This window comes from Balaenoptera borealis, assembly GCF_965194805.1.
Source record: "Balaenoptera borealis genome assembly, chromosome: 1".
Taxonomy (NCBI): domain Eukaryota; kingdom Metazoa; phylum Chordata; class Mammalia; order Artiodactyla; family Balaenopteridae; genus Balaenoptera; species Balaenoptera borealis.
This window is the reverse complement of record NC_138860.1, coordinates 1,804,979-1,824,209: the sequence shown is the minus strand read 5'-3', so window position 1 is coordinate 1,824,209 and position 19,231 is coordinate 1,804,979. Positions and strand designations below refer to the sequence as shown.

At 57.5% G+C, this 19,231-nt stretch overlaps 1 protein-coding gene and 1 long non-coding RNA gene across 3 annotated transcripts; both read right to left on the bottom strand.

The window, feature by feature from the left end:
* Positions 1–107: 107 nt before the first annotated feature.
* Positions 108–2,430, bottom strand: LOC309629310. The gene is made up of 2 exons (XR_014244981.1): positions 802–2,430; positions 108–504 (listed from the first exon to the last, which is right to left on the bottom strand). It is a non-coding gene; the product is annotated as an uncharacterized lncRNA (long non-coding RNA).
* A 1,293-nt stretch (positions 2,431–3,723) lies between these two features.
* On the bottom strand, positions 3,724–6,374 carry PHLDA3 (pleckstrin homology like domain family A member 3). 2 transcript variants are annotated; one of them, XM_082393163.1, is made up of 3 exons: positions 5,703–6,374; positions 4,701–4,843; positions 3,724–4,385 (listed from the first exon to the last, which is right to left on the bottom strand). In XM_082393163.1, exon 1 carries the CDS (start codon positions 6,132–6,134, stop codon positions 5,763–5,765), a length of 372 nt encoding a protein of 123 aa, XP_082249289.1. In that variant the 5' UTR covers positions 6,135–6,374; the 3' UTR covers positions 3,724–4,385; positions 4,701–4,843; positions 5,703–5,762. The 2 variants fall into 2 exon arrangements, with proteins under 2 accessions (XP_082249289.1, XP_082249288.1); XM_082393162.1 differs by lacking the exon at positions 4,701–4,843 and having other exon boundaries at positions 5,703–6,324.
* Between the last annotated feature and the right edge of the window lie 12,857 nt (positions 6,375–19,231).

Below are 19,231 nucleotides of genomic sequence, written 5' to 3'. Positions count from 1 at the left end.
TTTCATATCCAGGTAAATTGTTATTCCAGAATAAAGAATTTTGATTCAGTGAAAAAGAAAAAAAAAAAAAAAGAATTATTTTAAAAAAACATCCAGAGACACGGAGATTTAAATAGTTCTTTTTTTATATATAAATTTATTTTATTTTTATTTACTTATTATTTTTGGCTGCGTTGGGTCTTCATTGCTGCACGCGGGCTTTCTCTAGTTGCGGCGAGTGGGGTCTCCTCTTCATTGCGGTGCACAGGCTTCTCATTGCGGTGGCTTCTCTTAATGCGGAGCACGGGCTCTAGGGGCGCGGGCTTCAGTAGTTGTGGCTCACGGGCTCTAGAGTGCAGGCTCAGTAGTTGTGGCGCACGGGCTTAGCTGCTCCGTGGCACGTGGGATCTTCCCAGACCAGGGCTCAAACCCGTGTCCCCTGCACTGGCAGGCGGATTCTTAACCACTGCGCCACCAGGGAAGCCCCAGACACAGAGATTTAAATAGGCAAACGTTCGTTGCAGCCTTATATATAACAAAGGAAAAATCAAAAAAACATGGGGATCCAACGAATGAGGGATTGAATGTCAAATAAATAATATAAACATAATAGAATAATATACAGGCATTAAAATATTTAATGTCATGGCCTCATAACACAATATATTAATACATAAAAAATCAAGATATAATACACATAATGACCCCATGTGTGAAAAATAATTACATATTACAAATCATATATAATAATTATATATTACATATATATTTGCATAGGAGTAAGTGTAGAAGGAAATATACCAAAATGCTAGCAAAGATTACCTCAAAGATGGGAACACAGAGATGATATTTGTTTCCCTCTTTATAATTTTCTGTCCTTTCACACTTTTCTTCAATGTAATAAAATAAAGGGGTGTGTGTGTAAGAACAGCGGCTTTGAGATGGGCTCCCCCCTGCCTGGAGAGAGAAGCGGAGATCACGGCCAGGGGGTTCCAAGTCAGCCGCCTCCTCTGTGCTCACCTGCTGTACTCCCAGGCTCTGTGCCACCTCACCTTTTCCAGCCCTGGCAACTTTGCCCAGGCCAGGTCTTCCCCTGTGCCTTCCCCGCCCCCTGAGAGTCAGAATCCTAACCCCCTTGGAAGGACCACCTGAAACGTTCCCTGCACCCCGCCCCACCCCCGGAGCTCTGCCCCCACCACACAGCCCTCCTCCCCGTCCAGTCTGCCTGCTCTGGCTCCAGCACCTGGCAGGTGGCGCAGGCTCGGCACTGGTGCAGCAGGTGCGGAGCTGATTGGAGAGCCCTGAGGACACTTGGTTCTCCTTCCTCCTGCAGCCGGGACCTGACCGTCCTCTGAGGACGGCAGGAAAGTCTGCTGGAGCCAGCGTAGGGGGCGGAGGAGCCCATGGGCCATCGCACAGTAGCTCACAGCCCGGGACTCTGCATGGTCCCTTCTCAGGGCCGAGGGCTGTGGGCGGAGCTGACTGCTGAGATGGGGAGGGTGGGAGAGGCCAGGCTTCCTGACCCTGGGCAGGGCTGGGAGGGGGGTGACCAACCGTCCCAGAGTGCCCAGGAGCGAGGGGCTTCTGGGGACACAGAGCTTTCAGTGCTCAAACCAGGAGAGTCCCAGGCAAGCTGGGATGGTCGGTCGCCCCAGCAGGGGGTGAGCCCTACCTGTGGGGCTCTGGGACCAGGGTGCAGCCACATGGGGTCACTTCTGCTGAGCCCAGAGCCCTTGTCCCTGCAGGATGGAGTCCCTGTACCCAGGTGATGAGACAAACAGCATTTGGGCCAACACAGGACCGGCACTGTCCCCAGCGTTCTCACGCCCCGCCCCTGACCCGGGGTCCCTCCATTGTTCCAGGGGATCCTGCCCCAGCCTTGACCCTGTGGGCACCCACAGATCCTCCCAACCCGGGGACACCTCCCTGTGTCTCCTCCTGTTTCAAGGCCTGGCTGCAGCCACCCCTCCACCCCTGCAGCCTCCTCCACCTGAGTCTGTGGAGGGTCCCTTCTTGGCCCTCACGCGGCCCCCAGGCCTCAGTGCGTACTCTCAGTGCCCACCTGTGAGCTCCCTTCTCCCAGGAAATCGCAGGCAAACTCACTCTGTCACTCACCTGCTCATCCTGTGAGAAGTACTCGTCTGGTGTGGATTCAGAGAACACATCTAGAGGCCCACTGCCCCGTCAAACCCTGGCTCCTCCGCCAGTTAGCCGCTGTGTGACTCCTAACAAGTCACATAACCTCTCTGGGCCTCAGTTTCTGAATGTAAAACCTAATCCACAACCTCAGCGGCTGGACGTTCCATGACTCCCTTGTGCTGATGGTGGGTCAGTGCCCACGGAGCAAGCTCGGTTACCGTTTGCCATCGTGATGATGAATCGCCTGCCTTGTCCCAGGAACTCGGAGGCAGCAGGAACATACAAGTGACGGGAGTGACCGACTGTCGCCAGGCAGTGACGGGAGAACCACCCCTGCAAGCTCCGCTGAGGACAGGACACTCCCTGTGCTGCTCACACCCCTCTACTGGCACGGCGGGCACTTCCTCGCCCTGAGCTCTGGGCTCAGGTCAGGTGTTTCTTCATCTCCGCACCCCAGCGCCCAGTGCAGCACCTGGCTGCAAGAGGCATGGGCATGTCTGCTGGATGGGTGTGTCCTGCACCCCAATCCCGCCTGCTCACAAACACGCTCCCACGTCTGAGTGTCTGGACGCCTCCCTGAATCCTCACCATCACCATCACCAAAGTCACCTTTGGGCTCGATGGAAAGAGCAAGGATTCTGTTTTATTTTTATTTATTTATTTTTTTAGGATTCTATTTTAGAGGCTGCTGTGTTAGAGCAGGATGGAGAAGCTAAGCCTTTCATGTAGCTTCAATCAAGGAAACAGTGCCAGACACCATGCTCTCCCCACCTCCTCCACCCACATACATATAAGAGCTGCCAACCTCCCCACCTTTCTCCCAAAGCTCACGGCAGACATCACCAATTGATCACAGCACACTAGCTGGCACAGACGGTGATGCTTATTTGCCATCATGGGCTGGGTATGCAGCCTAAGGAGATCATAAATGAGATATCTGTAAAAATTCCTTGGTAACTTGTAAGTTCTTATTTGATTGTAAGATGTAGTTCACATATGAGATAAGCAAGAAGCTGCAGAGGACTCTGAGGGACGGGGACAAAGGACAGAGATCGTGATCGGACAGGAGGAGGCATCTGAAGGGGAACAAACAGGTTGGAAGCACTGAGGGGGCCCGACTTGTTGCAGGGGACACTCAGCCTCCCTGCTCCTACCAAGCAGTCACCGCTCGGCAACAGGGGAGGCCGGACGTGGGTCACCCGATCAGCAGTTTCTGTGCAACTCAGGACAGCTGTGTCTCTGTACCTCGGTCTCCCCACCGCTGAAATTATTCCTTTTCAACCATCCCGTAGAGAAGACTTCCGGTGTTAATGTACAAGGCCCAAGTGTGTAAATGACAGAGACAGGCCCTACCCAGAATACAGAGCCGCCCCCCCAGGAGAGCAGGCAGAAGGGCATCTCTCGAGACCCAGTTGGCCCGTGCAGGTCTCACGGTCCCTCCCCTAGGACCTCTGAGTCCATGTCCCCTGGGTTGCAGGGTCTCTCCCTCCCCAGGCTGGAGATTTCAGGATGGGGTGTGGGCTGGGAAAGTGGGGGTGAGGACACAGATGCTCCAAGCAGCAGGTCTTAGCGGCGGGCAAAGAATTTCACTCAGCAAGCGAACAGTGTGGTCACTGCCCTTTGCAGGGCGTCTGCATTTGTGGACAGGTGTGAAATGGTAACGGCTGACCCCCCAACCACCCCGCCACCTCCAGGCCTAGTACCGCAGTGGGGGAAGAGGGGCAGGAAGGGGGAAGAACTGTGCAAAGAGAGGCCTGGATGGGTGGGGGTCCCAGAAGGACCCAAGCAGCAGATGACCCCCAGGTGTGGGCCTCAGACCCATCAGCTACCCCCGCCAAAGTAAATCCAGAGGCGAGCCCAGGTGGTTCCTCTTCTGAGCGCCAGCCTGGCCTCCCGAGTCCTGGGGCGCTGGCTCAGCGCCCCCGGGGGACTGCCTTCCTCCAGGCACGGCACCAAGCCGGGGTGGGGGTGGGTGCTGATTAGCAGTCTGCAGAAGAGACGCAGGGCCGTGGCGGGAGGGGGCTTGGATGCCAGCTCCCCATCACAATCTCGGAGGCCAGGCCGGTGGCCGGAAGGTCCTGAGCCGGTACATCCTGAGAGTCTGAGTACCCAGGGGCTGGATCTTCATCCTCAGCCCCTCGGGGCCTTTGACCTGCTCCCCGGCCCCGGCCGCCCCTTACGCTCCAACGCCTCCTCCACGCGTCCACGGCCTCTGCCTCACCAAATGGAGCACAGTCACGCCCCACGAGCCAAAGGGGGCATGGAAGCTGGCGAGAAAGAACAGCAGTCAGGGCAGCGCGGACACTGGGGCGGTGAGTATCCTCAGCAGCTGTTTGTACCAGAGCTTCCCAACCTGCTCCGGCATTTCAGGAGAGAACAGCATTTGTACAGCGCCCTGGGATCACTGCAGGAAGCTGTTCCTCCCGGCCTCTGAGGCCTGGGGGATCAAAGAGGATCAGCTCTAAGGACAGCAGGTCTGCCTCCTGCCTGGCCTCTCAGTGACCCCTCACTGCCCCACGAGAGGCAGTTAACAGGAGGGCCGGGGGTGTGCAGCACCGACCACCAGGCGCCACGGACCCTACCTGGTGAGGTGAGAAGCTGCAGGACAGGGAGAGTCAGGAGGGTGGAGGTGGTAGTGGGGCGAGGGGATACGGGTTTCCACGGGAGAAATGACAACTAGATCCTTCCTCAACCTGCGCCCGGTTCCCCCGGGAGGGAGCGGCATCTGGGGAAGAGGGCACAGGGCCAGGAGCCACAGTTTCTAGGTTCTATTCCTGGTCCCTCCCCTGAGCCTTGCTGACCACACACCCACCCCCACCCCCTCCTCCAGCTTCCCTTCTCGGCCCAGCCAGCATGGCGGGCACTCTGGGGCAGGGGGCCAGGCCCACCCTCCTTGGCATCAGTGGCCTAGCCTGTATACCCCCCAGATCTCCTGGTTTCCCAACAGCTCAGCCCTAGGACCCAAAACCCACTGCTGAGAACAGGTAGTGGAGCTCCCAGGCCCAGCCCAGCTCCCACCAAGGTCCCACCTTGGGAACTACGGCTCCTTGGTTCTGGTCTCAACCCTGAGAACCCTGCCACTGAAGGAGGCTGTCTTCCTGCCTCAATCCCACGGTCAAGCTCCAGGATGAGCGTCATCGCAGCAGAAAGGGGTGGGGGGCAAGCGCATCCCCCCTCCGCCCTCCCCAGCTCCCTGAAAGCCACAGCCCAGGAGCCCTGCCTTGGTGGGGGTAGAGGCCCAGCCTCCTGGAAGTCTGTTCTGCCAGCCTCTTCCACCTGAGCCAGGGCAGAACCAACCTGGGGGCAGTGGTGCTCATCCTGCCCACCTTCCTCTCAGGCACGGCGGGCACATTCAGGACCCCTGCCCGGCGCCCCGGGGGAAGGCCGGCTCTTGGCCCCAGGCCCAGGCACCCAGGGTCGACTCCTGGGCTCTCCCTCCCCACTGGCCCTAGGACGGCCAGCTTTGAGGCTGCATGCTGGGGCGGGGGGGGGGGGGGAAGGGGGGCGGGCGGACATTTCCTCCGTAGGGGAAAGAGGAGACGGGAGGGCAAGAGGGAAGGAGGCCTCAGACCCCAAGACCTCACCTGACACGACCCACGACACCGCGTCCATGGCCGCGGGAAGTGAAGACGTTAGCCTGCGGTCTAAGACACGAGGGTCCCGGTCCCGAGGCTCTGCCGGGCGCGCACGGTCTGGATGGCCTGCTGGTTCTTGAACTTGACCAGGCCCAGGGTGATCTGCGCGTTCCAGCCGGGGTCCTCGGGCGGGCAGCGGAAGTCGATCTCGCCGCCGCCCTCGGTCACCAGCGTGAAGTAGATGTGGCGCCCGGTGCTCTCCACGCACTCCACGGCTTTGATGCGGGCGAAGCTGAGCTCCTTGGGCCGGCCGCCCGCGCCCTTGGCCTCGAAGAGCTGCAGCCCGCGCTCGGTGAGCACGCAGCGCTTGCGCTTCCACTGCTGCAGCAGCCCGCCGCTGCGCTTCTCCAGCACGCCCTCCCGGAGCACGGCCGCCGTCATGGGCGCGCGCGGGGCCGGGGCCGCGGCGCGCCCCGCCGGCTCTCCCTGCGGCCCGGCCGGCGCGCCCGGTGCCTCCCGCGCCGGGCTTCGGCCCCCGCCGCTGCTCCGCGCCCTCCCGCCCGCTCTCGCCCGTTCGCCCGCTCGCTCCCCGGGCCGTCTGCGCGTCGGGCGGCAGCTCGCGGGATGTGCCCTCACATGTCCCGCGCCCGCCTCCCGCCCCCTGCGCCGAGCATTCCTGCCCGGCCGGCCCTCCCCTCCCCTTCGCTCCTCTCCCCTGCGCGCCCGGGGGCGGGGCGCCTTCAGGCCTCCTGTCTGCCGTTTCTGGGGGCCACAGCTCCTCCAGACCTTGGACTCAGGGGGGGATAGTGAGGGGGGGGAGGAGGGGGCGTCTTCCAGACGTGAGGGGGGTCGCAGCTTGGGGGGAGGGGGGGTGGTCCGTGGTCGCGCACTGGCACCGGTTGGGACTCAAAAGGGATGGGGGTTGCCAGACAGCTGCTGGAGCTTCCCGGGCCGCAGCAGTCCTGGCCCCCAGCCTCTGCCCCCTCTCCTAGCTTGACCAGCTCCCCCTTGGCGTTGCGAAATCAGAAAAATGAGGCCGATCCTGGGGTTGGGGCGGGGGAAGGGGGGGGATCAAGCCTAAGTTGGGTTCCTCCCCCATCTGCAGATTTTTCGGTTTGGGCCTCAGACAGGCTGCCCACAGCTGTCTCTGCTTGGACGACCCACTGTCTTGCGCCGGCCCCCATCCAGTGCGGCTGAGGAGAGTGGAACCCTGAGGTCCCTCGGCCTCCCCTCCCCGCGGTGGAGGAGGAGGGGCCCGCCCCCCACGGATCACCTGGCAGTGGCACTGCCTGTATCCTCGGCACACACTGGAGGGGCCTGCAGTTCAGCCCACCTAGACCGCGTGCCTGGCGGAGTCAGCCCCAGGCCAAGCGCGACCCGGGCCTGTCGCTTCCCCTCCGCAGATTCAATCAACCTCCCCCCATCCCGCGCCTCCCGCCCCCAGAAGGGACTTTTCCCCGGATGCTGAGCTGAAGACGGAGGGAGGGGGTGGGAAGAAGGCGCCCCTCCCTTTTCTGCCTGGAGAGTATGGTGTAAAGATACCATCTCTGCAGAGCTGGGTTCCAACCTCAACTCTTCCGCCTTGGTGGCTGTGTCCCGCCCACCTCGGGCAACTTCATCATCCTTCAGTTTCCTCATCTGTCAAATGGGAGGATTAATTGATTCTTATCTCACGAGCTCTAGTGAATAAGTTAGATTACATCTGTGAAAAGCCCAGGGCAGAGCCTGGTAACTCTCAGAGTCTCAAGAAATGTTATTCCAGGGAATTCCCTGGTGGTCCAGTGGTTAGGACTCCGAGCTTTCACTGCTGAGGGCTCCAGTCCGGGAACTAAGATTCCGCAAGCCGTGAGGCGCAGCCGAAAAAAAAAAAAAAATTAATTGAAAAAAAGAATTAGTCCACCCCTTCCCCCAGTTTTACTGACTTTAGAGGACAATGAGGACCCCGGCCCAGCACTGGGAGACAGCTCCCTGGGTCCTAATGCCGCCCCATCTTGGTCGGCTCCTCCAGGACTTGCCATTTCTTAGGGACCTATTCATATACATGGTAATAATAGCTTATTATGGGAATCATGATTTGTAATCATGATAGCAATAAGACCTCTTTGTACCCACACCCTGTGTTTCCACCCTCCTGCCCAGTGATGTGGAGCCTAACGGGCACAGAGAGGGTCCAGTGTGGAGGGGGAGGGCGCCCTCCCCGACAGCACCCAAGTCAGGAGCTCTCATCTTCCCACCCACAGCTCTGCAGCCCGTGTGCTGCAGGAGACACACGCGTACACATGCGCGCACGCACACGTGGGCCAGCTAACCCCCTAACTCCCAGAACGCCCCTCCACGGGAGGGAGTGGTCAGGCCAAGAGAGAAGAGAGGCAACCAAGATAGGCAGCTCCAGAGGGCGGCAGTGGAGGGAGCTCAAGGGGCCCTCAGCCCTGCCTTAGGGACCCCCAAGGTCTCAGCCTGCCCGCCAACCATGCCCTCCTGTGGCCCTCTCTCCAGCCTCCAACACCCACGCCCCCCACTCCATCCCTCCATAGGCATCTCCTGAGCGCACCAACCCTGCACAGTCCTGCATGATCCAGAGTTCTACTGAGGAAACAGGGCTCCAGACCAGCTCTGTTCCTGACTGTTTTATCGCTGTTGTTTCCTCCTCCTCCGGACCTGGGACACATTGGTGCTTTCTCCAGACCCAGGTGAATTCACAAACGTATGGGCTTTGAAAATTTACAGAGCGCTCTCACGTGTTTTTGAGTCTCGTGGCAGATGAGATCAGAGAGGCCGAGCAACCTAGATGAGGTCACACAGCTTTGTAAATGGCAAAGCTGGGATGAGATTGTGTGGTGGCTGAGAGGACCCAGGATCTTTTGCTGACACCACACCACCTCTCTGTAAGCATCTGGGTACACAGCATTCCTTTTAGACGTGAACTAGCCACCCACACTGTCCTCTTCAGCTTCCTGGCTGGAGCGGTGCCAGGCTTTTGGACACAGGAGAATGGGCCGAAAAAAGACAGAAGCACTGGGTAAAGGGGAGGCCATGGGAGGAAATTCAGCAGGGCGTACTCTATTGCTGGAAAGGTCGCTACCAATTAAATGTCCGGTTCCCAGCCTCACATCTCCCCGGTGTCCTGTGTAGGTCCTTGGAACCTGGGAGTCCTGCCCCCCACCCACCCCCGGGGACGAGGGGAGATGGCTCATTCTAAACCTTTCCCCCAAACTGGTGTCTGCCTGGTGGCCCCATCTGGGAGAGGCTCAGGCTCAAGCTGGATTACTTGAGCCTCAGAAGGATCTAGAGAGGCAGGGTGCAGGGGGCTAGTGCTGGCGCTCCCTGCCTGCCAGGGCATCTGTACCCCACCCCCGGGGAACACCACCCCTGGGTACCAAGTCCCTGGGCACACTGCCCCTGGGTACACTGCCCCGGGAATGGAGCTCTCACTCAGCCTCTGGGGCTTGGCTGGGGCAGTGCTGAGTCCCGGAGACACTCACTCAATTCTAATGGACTTGCTGACTCCACAGGGGACTGCTGGACAGAACCGGGGCTGGCTCTTCCCTCTGCCCCCTGCACCTCCCCCCCAGGGAAGTTGGTCTGCACCGTCAGTCCGTCTGCATCCAGCTGGAATGGGCTGGACTGCAAAATGGCCCCAGGGAGCAGCGGGCTGGAGGTGCTCTGAGCTCCCTAGTGGGTAGTAGGGCGCCCAGTCCACTCCAGGTGGCTGCCTGGGATGGGGTAGAAAGGAAGATGGAAACAGGATGGGATGGAAGGAAGGACGGGGCCCAGAGAGGCTCAAGGAGTAAAATCTCTGCTGTTTTCTACAATGTTTACTTAATCTTATAATAAATTCGCTTTAGTGTTCATTCATTGTGAGGCTCAGTCCACAGAACAAGCATTGAAGATTATTATATTTACAAAGAGAATGTATATTAACACGGTACAAATTTAAACTGAAGGGAGAATCACCCCTTTGCTTGCAATCCTCCAGAGCCTGAGGCCCCTCGGTGATGCAGCCCTGGGGGGGCCTGCCCCTTTCTTCCTGACCTGTACCCCACCCCTCCCCCACCTCCAGCCAGTCTCCTCACCAGCCTGCCCACAAGGCCACGGGCTCCTCCCTGCCTGGACCGCTCCTCCCCCAGCATGTCTAGGTTCGTTTCCTTACCTCACACAGCTCTGTACTCAGACATCGCCTTCTCAGTGAGGTCGTCCCCACCACCCTGTTTACATCCCCCCACACACAGTCACACTCACACACAGACACACACACACACAGTCACAGGCACACATACTGCATCCCCTTCCCTGCTTGACTTTTCTCTATACCACGTGTCACCATCTGCAAGTCTTGATATTCTCCTTAGTTATTGTATGTCTCCTCTACTAGAATGTAGGCTGTATGCCAGCAGGGAGTTTTATCTGTTTTCTTTACCCTTGTAGACCCAGCACCTAGATCGTTGCCTGGCACACAGCCGGGCCTCAGCACATAATTGTTGAGTGAGCGGATGAAATGGAAACGTAACTGACAAAAACTGGGAGGAGGAAAAGGGCTAATGAGGGAGTTTCCCATTCTTTCATTGTCAGTTGTCAATAAACGCTACCTAGAGTGAATGAACTAATAAGGAGAGGTCTAGGTATATTATTTAGAATGATAATAATAGCCACCAGATGGGCACAGGGGATTTTTAGGGCAGTGAAACTATTCTGTATGATACTGTAATGGTGGATACATGACATTAAATACATGTGTATTACGTATATTTTTAAAATAAAATAAAATCCCTGGGGCTAGCGAGAAAGCTGGCCTGGCAATTCCCCGGGTGGGCACTGCAGGACCTCCTGGAGTTGGGGGTGGGCACCACGGCAGAGCAGCCCCTGGGCTGGGTGTGCAGCCCCTCCTACCCCTGTGGCCCGCTCGCCCATCCCCTACCCTGGGAAACACGGGAGTCCCCAGGTTCCCCCTAGACCCCTGGCAACTGGGATTGGACGCCTCCTCCAGGCTGCCTGGATTGGACTCCCAGGAAGGAAGGGGCCGTGCGGTGCGGACAGTGCTTCCAGACTGCAAGGTACAAACAGTTCACCTGGGGAGTCTTGTGAATGCGGATTCTGATTCAGTAGGTCTGGGGTGAGACCTGAGATTCTGCTTTTCTAGAAGCTTCCACGGAACATACTTGGACAGCAAGGGTCTAGAGCAGCGGTTCTCAAGTGTGTCAGCAGCAGCACCTGGGAACTTGTTAGAAATGCAGGTTCCAGGCTCCACCCCGGACCTGCCAAGTCAGAAACTCTGGGTTTGGGGCCTGTGTTGTAACCAGCCTCTGGGTGATTTTGATGCGCCCAAACCACTGGTGTGGAGGACGGAGCACTGAGCCGAGAGACGGGGCCCCAGCTCCATGACACCTGGGACAAGTCTGTCCCCTCTCTGACTTCAGTTTCCTGGTCCCATAAAACGAAGGCTGCCCAGCCTGTGTTAGATTTGTAAGAAAGTCTGGCCGGTTTCTGGGGGGATCGGTTGTCTCCCCTTTGGTGAGACGAGAGGAGCATTTCTTCTCCTCCCCTGTCTGCTTCACAGTCCCGGGTCCCTGAGGTCTGGTAGCTCCCCTCACCTTGATGGGACAGGAAAGTGGGTCTGCTCGCAGCCTGCTTCCCCCCCGCTACACACACACACACACACACACACACACACACACACACACACACGCAACCTCAGTCCACAGTTCCTCCCCGCCCTCCTCTCCCTGAGACTTCTCCTGACCTGCCCACACTCCTTTGATGTAGAGCGCTTAGTTCTAGGGCTTTGGGGTTTCCTGGGATCTCTGTTTTTCTAAAGGGCAACAGAGGAAAAATGGATCAAGGTTTCAAGTCTCCAGCGAGTTGGGTTTTACGGGCACCATTGCAACAGATGTCAACAGGGCAGCGGCCCTGCTGGCCCGCCCAGGCTTGCTCCTGGGCTGGGCTGTCTCGGTGGAAATCCCCTCCCACGCTCAGCCTTTAATCACTTTCCAGCCCAATAACTTTCCTGATTCACCAGGGCTCCCTTTCGTCTTGAGAGCGCCCACTGCCCCCTCTCTGATGGGGCTGAGTCTGGGCTTGAAGGCATTTGCTCCCAGTTTGGGTCTGGCAGAGATTGGACTGTGGGTTCAGGTCGGGACCTGCAGAATTTTCCCTTTTCCCACGTCATCCAAGCATCTGGGTGCCCCTGCTCTAGGAGCAAAGGGGCTTCCCTGGAATGACCCTCATCCTCGGGGACACTGGGTCAAGGGGCAATATCATCAGAAGAAGCCTGACTGCTGCCCAGGGAACTAGAGGCCTCAGTCAACCTGCGGGCACCAGCTGGGCAAACTCGGGCACACAGAATGCTTTCTAGCTCATGCCTTTCTTTGTCTTTTAACAATAACAAAGTGTTTGAAGTGCAAGTAACACTTGAATGCACTTCTGCTGTAAAAAATTCAAGACAAGAAAGTATCTTTTTCCACTCCTCCAGTCCCGCAACCGCAGAGACAAGAGTCACTTAGCTTGGCATCTTCACTTACACACCTTTGCACCTAGAATGGTATCCAGCAGGCTTCTCCTTGGTCATGTGCGGGGCTTGTCCCAGCATTCATAAGTCCCCTTCCAGCTCTGACATTTCCTGCACTGGTGGGTGGCTCTTCCCTCCCCTCCTAAAGGGCAACCACTCATAGGACCTCATTAAAATCACATGGGGTAGCGGCGTGATGGAGGAAAAAGGATGGAGAGAAAGGTGACAATGTCCCCAGGAGTTCCTTCTACCTGAGGGGACCGTGGGTGCTGGGGTTTTCCTGCTTGCTTTTGAGTTTCATAGCGAGGATTATGAATTTTCACTTGTATTACTTTGATGACTGAGACCTTCCTCTAAGTGCCATTGTCAAGACCAGGCAGAGAAGGCTGTGAGTTGTGCCGCCTGGGACTGGGGTCAAGGAGAAGCTAAGAGATGGCTCAAGGCGGAGGGGCTGAGGAGAGGGAGGGAAGCCCCTAGCATAGTCTTGAATATGATCTTCGGGGCGATTGGTGGGAAGGAATGTCAGAGTGAGTCATACTGGGTGTGAATTGTGTTCTGGGACGAGGCAGGGTGAGCAGGGACCTCCTTCACTCCTTCTGTAGGGAGAGGCAACACTGCGTGGCCCAGGACGGAGCCCTTGAACCCTCCGGAGGGGTCAGGCTGAGGCTGCAGAGTAGAAGTGTCGAAGGCCCAGGGCCAGGGGCTTGGCCAGGAGCGGAAAATGCCCACTAAGCGCTTTATTCACCATAACCTGCTTCCGGAATTTTCACGGCCTTGGGGCAAGTCTCCCCAGGCCCATAAACGCGGAACATCAGAGCTGGGCGGGTCCCCGGAACCCGGCTGCTGAATGAGGTCCTGGGACCAGCAGCATCTGTACCTCCCTCCCCTGGGAGCCCGAGAGGTGCCGGGTCTCAGGCCCCACCCAACCGCGGAACCGGAATCTGCACCTTCGCAAGATCCCCAGGAGATTCTCAAGCCTGAGCAGCGCTTCTCTGGAATTAATTGAGGCCAACGTCTCCATTCACACATGAGAGGTTGACGCCCAGAGGGAGGAGGTGGGCCCAGGGTCACACAGCTAGTTCCAATCTCCGCCCCACCCCTGGGAGTGACTTTGAATAAGCCACATAAAATTCACTGCATCTCGGTTTACTCTTCTAGAATAAAGGGATAAGATGACCCCTTCTCAGTGCTGGTGGAGGGGTCATGTCTGACAACACCCAGACCGATGCCTGAGTACACAGGATGTGCTCAGTGAGTGTTGGCTATTGCTACAGTCCCAGCACCGCACCCCACACCTCCCGGCCTGAGGCAGTTTCTTCGCAAGCAGAGTGTCAGGTACGTGGTGCAGGACCCGGGCCTGGACCCAGCAATCTGCGTTTCTATCCTGCTCTGCCGTTTGACCTTGAGCCAGATCCTCAGCTGCGGTCGGTTTGATCATTGGTAAATGGCAGTAATGACAGCGCCCGGCTCAGAGGGCTCTTGTGGGGATTAAATGAGTGAATGCATTTAAGGACTTCACGGAGGCCACGGCACTAAGTGCACAAGACAAGGAATGAAACCTCCAAAATGTCCAAAAGCGGGAGTCGGGGAGGGAGCTGGCCACGGCAGGGTGGGGTCTTCTCCGAGGGGACGGCTTCTGCTTTGCCCTTGACCCAGTGCAAGCCCCCAGTCTGCTTCTCCAGCCCCGGGACAGCCCCACCCCGGCCATGTTTCTCCTTCTCAGATGATGAAATGGCCAAACAGGGCCCCTTGTGCCTTAGTCGGGAACTCCGGGGAGGCAGGGATGTCTGCCCCCTGCCCACCCACCCCGGCCCAGGAGCAGACACAGCGTCTCTGAAGGACTGTCAGCCGAGAGGTTGTGCCTGTCCTGGGTGACTCCAGGGACAGAAACAGCAAGTTCCGGGAGGTCGTCTGCAATCATTAGGCCTGTTCAGAGGCGGCACCAGCTGCCGGGTGGGCTGCAGAGCTCAGGCTGGGGGTGAAGGCAGGCGCTGGCCCAGAGGCCGGACTCCTCCTGAGATCCTCCAGCCTAGCTGACCCCGGGCATCAGAATCACCTGAGGGGCTCTGCAAATACAGATTCCCAGGCCCCCTCAGGTGGATGAATCAGACTCTTAGGGGTGGGGCTGAGAATCCAATTTAAAGCCTCCCCCTGTGGTTCACATGGTGGGGGGCAGGGGGTTAGAGGCACAGCCAGGGAGGAAGGGCAGGGGAGGGGGCCAGGGGAGAGGAAGACAGGGGAGGGGGGCCAGGGAGGTGAGGGCAGGGGAGGGGGCAACGGGGAGGGGGCGAGGGGAAGGGGCCAGGGGAGGGGGACAGAGGAGGGGGGGCAAGGGAGGGGGACAGAGGAGGAAGAGGGCAGGGGAAGGGGGCAGGGGAGGGGGAGGAGGGAGGCAGGGGAGAGGGAAGTGGGGAGGGGGACAGAGGAGGAAGACGGCAGCGGAGGGGGCCAGGGAAGGGGAGGGGCAGGGGCCAGAATCGTCCAGTTGCTGATCCCTGATGGCTCTTCCCCTGCTCCACAGGTCAGCACCTCTAGGTCTGGGAACGAGACCCTGCTCAGTCGTCGGGGGTTTCCTCCCACGTCTGAGAGCAGCTCTCACCCCCCACACTTCCTCTCCCTGTCCTCACCCCTCCGCCCATCCTCAGCTGCCTCCCCCCAGGAGGGACCGCACTTTCCCGTCCTACCCCAAGAGCCCACAGGGTGGCCCCTCCCGAAACCGGGCGTTGGTCCCACAGATGCATCTCCTGAGGGGCCCTGGACACCTCGCTCAGCCTTCACAGAAATGAGAAGAAATCCCGGAACGGGCAAAGACCCTCGGCCCCTCTTGCTTTGGGTCATTTGGGTTTGGCAGACCACAGGGCCCTACGAGCATGCAAATCCTGCGAGGGAGAAACTCACCTGGGTCCAGAGGTGAGCACCTACGTGCAGGAAGTGGGGTGCTAGGGACCCCGGGGAATGGGGTTGGGGGGCGCCTGCTTCTCGGCCTACCGCAAGGCGCCACCTGCAAGGTACGGCCCCTCCCCGCAGCCCCCTCTGGGGCCCCCATGTTACCAAGCAAGGGCTTGTGTGCCCACAGCACAGAAAACCAAATTCTGACAGCTGGTGTTTGCAGCAAAGTAAGGGTTTACTAGCAGAGCGCCAAGCAAGGAGAACGGGTAGCTCATGCTCCAGAGATGAAGGCTTTCAGGCAAGGGTTTTTAAAGACAGTGTGAGGGGAGAGGGTTATGGGATGTCTGATCTGCTCCTGGACCTTCTTCTGGTTGGTTGGTGGTGAGGTAACAGGGTGATATTTCGGGATTCTCAACCATCAACCTTCTGGTTCCAATCTGTCTGGGGTCTACATGCTTGTGGTCAGCACGTAGCCACGATCTTCCAGCAGGTGGGGGTCTTAGATTCTGCAGAACGACTCAAAGATTCTTATCTACATCCCTTCAGAAGGAACTAGGAGGCCTGTGATCTTGTCCTGATCATTAAATGTTGAGCCTGCTCTCTGGAACTCGGAGAAGGCCCCGGAGACCAAAGCCTTTTTCTGCAAACAAGAAATGGGGGACGTGGAGGGGCTTTTGTACCCAGGAAGGTCCTGCAGGGTCCTGCTTGGTTTCAATCCCCCCTTTACTTCGACACTCCTCAATCCTGAGGGGTGGGATAAGAAAGGGAATAAAGTTTTGGGTAGAGAGATTAATCATGAACTCGGCAGGGGGACTCGGCTTTAGGGGAACTGGGTTTCACTCACTGCAGGTGGGCCTCCACCCCCCTCCTCCCCTGCTGCCCGCCCCATGCTGCCCTTAGGGGCTTCCTGGCCAGCCACCAGCCTCTGGGTACAGCCTTCTGCCTTTACCCAGTCTCACTCCCAGGAGGTGCATGTGCCCCCTCCGCACCATGGCTACTCTGGATGACCAGTGTTCCTGAGCTTGACACCTAGTGTAGGAGCCTGGCAGATGGCCTTGTGCTGGGGCGCCAGGGGCCCCCGAGCTGCCAGCAGAGGGCAGCCTGTTCCCAGCTTTGGGGCCCAGACGTCCCATCCTGGCCACTCCTGTGGGCCCTCCCAGGGCAGCCGGTGGTTGGATGATCTGTTTGTGGAACCATCCATCCTCCCCGATGCACAAACCCTCGGGGAGAACGTCCGGTTGGCCACATCCTGGGCTGGACATAGAGATGTTATCAAGATGATGAAGCCCTTGCCCCGCCTGGAACTCACCTTGCACTTACCTACAGCTCTATAGCACTGACTGGTCTATACCAATCTTGTATGTTTAGGGCCCGTTCCCAGAGTCAGGGAAGGGGTCCTTCAAGGCCCCTGCTGGATCTGGTCATACAGACATGATGCACAGACTTGCTGTTGTTAAAGCAGCTGCTTATTGTTGTCTTGTGAATTCACATTGTGGGCAGGGAAGCCCAGCCCCAAAACATGCGACAGGCATCCCTCAGATGAAGGACACTGCAAGCTCTCAGATGAGCTCATTTAGAAAAAGTTTGCTCTTCCGTGGACTTGGCTGAGGTGACCCACCAGAGACTAAAGGTTTGTGTCCCTGCAGAATTCATATGTTGAAATCCTAACCCCCAAGGTGATGGTATTAGGAGATGGAGCCTTTGGGAGGTGATTAGGGCTTGAGGGAGGACCCTCGTGAGTGGGATTAGTGCCCTCATAAAAGCCAGAGAGCCCCCTCACCCTCTTGTGAGGTACACATGTGAGGACGCAGCAGAAAGACGGCTGTCTATGAACCAGGAGGTGGGTTCTCCCCAGACACTGAATCTGCCAGCACCTTGATCTTGGACTCCCAGCCTCCAGAACAGTGAGAAATAAACTTCTGTTGTTTATAAGCCACTTAACTTATGGAATTTTGTTAGAGCAGCCTGAACTGACCAAGGCAGAAATGGGTGCAGGAAGTCAGCTGCTGCTGTAACAGACACCTACGAACGTGGAAATGGCTTTGGAGCTGGGTGATGGGTAGAGGCTGGAGGGGTTTGGAAACGTCTGCTAGAAAAAACCTACATTGTTGTGAACGGACCCTTAAAGGGGATTGTGGTGAGAGCTCAGAAAGAAGAGTTGGAGAGAAAGCCTGAGTTGTCTCGGAATAAGGAGGAAGTAATTCTGAGCAGAATGTTGTAGGAATATGGATGACAAAGGCCATTCTGATGACAGAAATAAGGGGTGTGTTATTGGAAAGGAGACAAGGGGGACCCTTGTTATAAAGTAGCAAAGAACGTGGCTCGAGCGTGTTCAGACTCTGGTGTTTTGTGGAAGGCAGAACTTGAGAGCACCGGTATTTAGCCAAGGAGAGCTCTGAGCAAAGTGTGGAAGGACCAGCCTGGCTCCTCCCAGGAAACGGAAACACAAGAGGAGAGAAGTGCCTGGAGGCTGGCCTCGCGGAGCACACAGGAAGCAGAACTTAAAGATTTGGACATTCCCAGCCTACCCTACTGCAGAAACAGAGCACTCAGGGTGCGGCTGAGTGACCTACAATAAGATTAGGACGGGTCAGCCCCTCAAGGAAGCCGAGTGCTGTTCCCCAGGACAATGGGGGGATGGCCCAGAGGGTGACTCAGAGACCAGGGCCGCCACTCCCATCACAAGAGTGCGAGGGCAAGGGGTTTCCCTGGTGGCGCAGTGGTTAAGAATCTGCCTGCCAATGCAGGGGACACGGGTTCAAGCCCTGGTTCGGGAATATCCCACATGCCGCGGAGCAACTAAGCCCGTGCGCCACAACTACTGAGCCCACGTGCCACAGCTACTGAAGCCCACGCGCCTAAAGCCCATGCTCAGCAACAAGAGAAGCCACCGCAGTGAGAAGCCCGTGCACCTCAACGAAGAGTAGCCCCCGCTCGCCGCAACTAGAGAAAGCCCGCGTGCAGCGACGAGGACCCAACGCAGCCAAAATAAATTAAATAAGTAAATAAATTAAAAATAAATAAATAAATAAAAGAACTAAAAACGTTTAAAAAAACTTCCATTAAAAAATAAAAGTGCGAGGGCCACCCCCACCCCAGGGTTCCGGTGAGGGGACCACCAGGAGCCGCCCCACCCCAGTGGGTCCAGAAGGCAGAGGACTGGTCTCAAGGTTTGTGGTCCAGTGGAACTTGCCCCATTCGGTTTTGGAATTACTTGGTTCTGTCACTCCTTTCTTCTTTCCTATTTCTCCTTATTGGAATGGGAATGTCTATCCTCTGTGTGTCCCACCTTTGTCCCTTGGAAGCACAGAACACGTATTTTTCACAGATTCACAGCTGAAGAGGAATTTGCCTCAGGACGCCTCAGACCTGGGGTTTCTCCCACGTCCAGTGTACACGACACCCTGTGAGACTTAAGTCTCTGGAAGGAGAGTTAAGACTTTGGGGCTATTGGATCGGAGTGAGTGAATTTTGCATGTGAAAAGGACATGAATTGGGGGGACAGAATGCTATTGACTGAATGCTGTCCTCCCTACCCCTCATATTCATGGGTTGAAACCTGATCCCCGGTTAATGGTATTTGGAGGTGGGTCCTCTGGGAAGTGATCAGGTCGGGAGGGTGGAGCCCCCACGAGTGGGATTAGGGACCCCTGGAAACTCTCTCCCGCTCCTCCCGCCACGGGGGGACACAGTGAGAAGACGGCCATCTGTGAGCCAGGCAGCAGGCCCTGCCCGACGACAGCAATCTTGGGCCTGATCTCGGACTCCCAGCCCTCACTCCACTGCCCTCCTCCTGGGCAGAAGTGAGCTTTCTGGATTTGACATGCACGTTCCTCTGGCTGAGTTTCCCTCTCACTCTGCGACTTTCCAAGCTGGGAAGAGTTCTCAGCACAGTTTGGGGGCCTTGCCGAGCCCCTCAAATTCCAAGCCCACACAGTTCCCACCCCCAGACGTGGCAGCTGGATTGGGTTGGTCGGGTCACTCCGGGACAGCGGGTTCAGTTACAACGGACACTAGGGAGGAAGCAGCCCCAGCACAGCAGGAAGCGGCCACTTTCTTTCCACCAGACCTCCTGCTAACTTTCGGTTGCTCCCATCAAGTCCCCTCCCAGCCCCACTCGGGTCCAGAGCAGGACAGGGCACCAGAG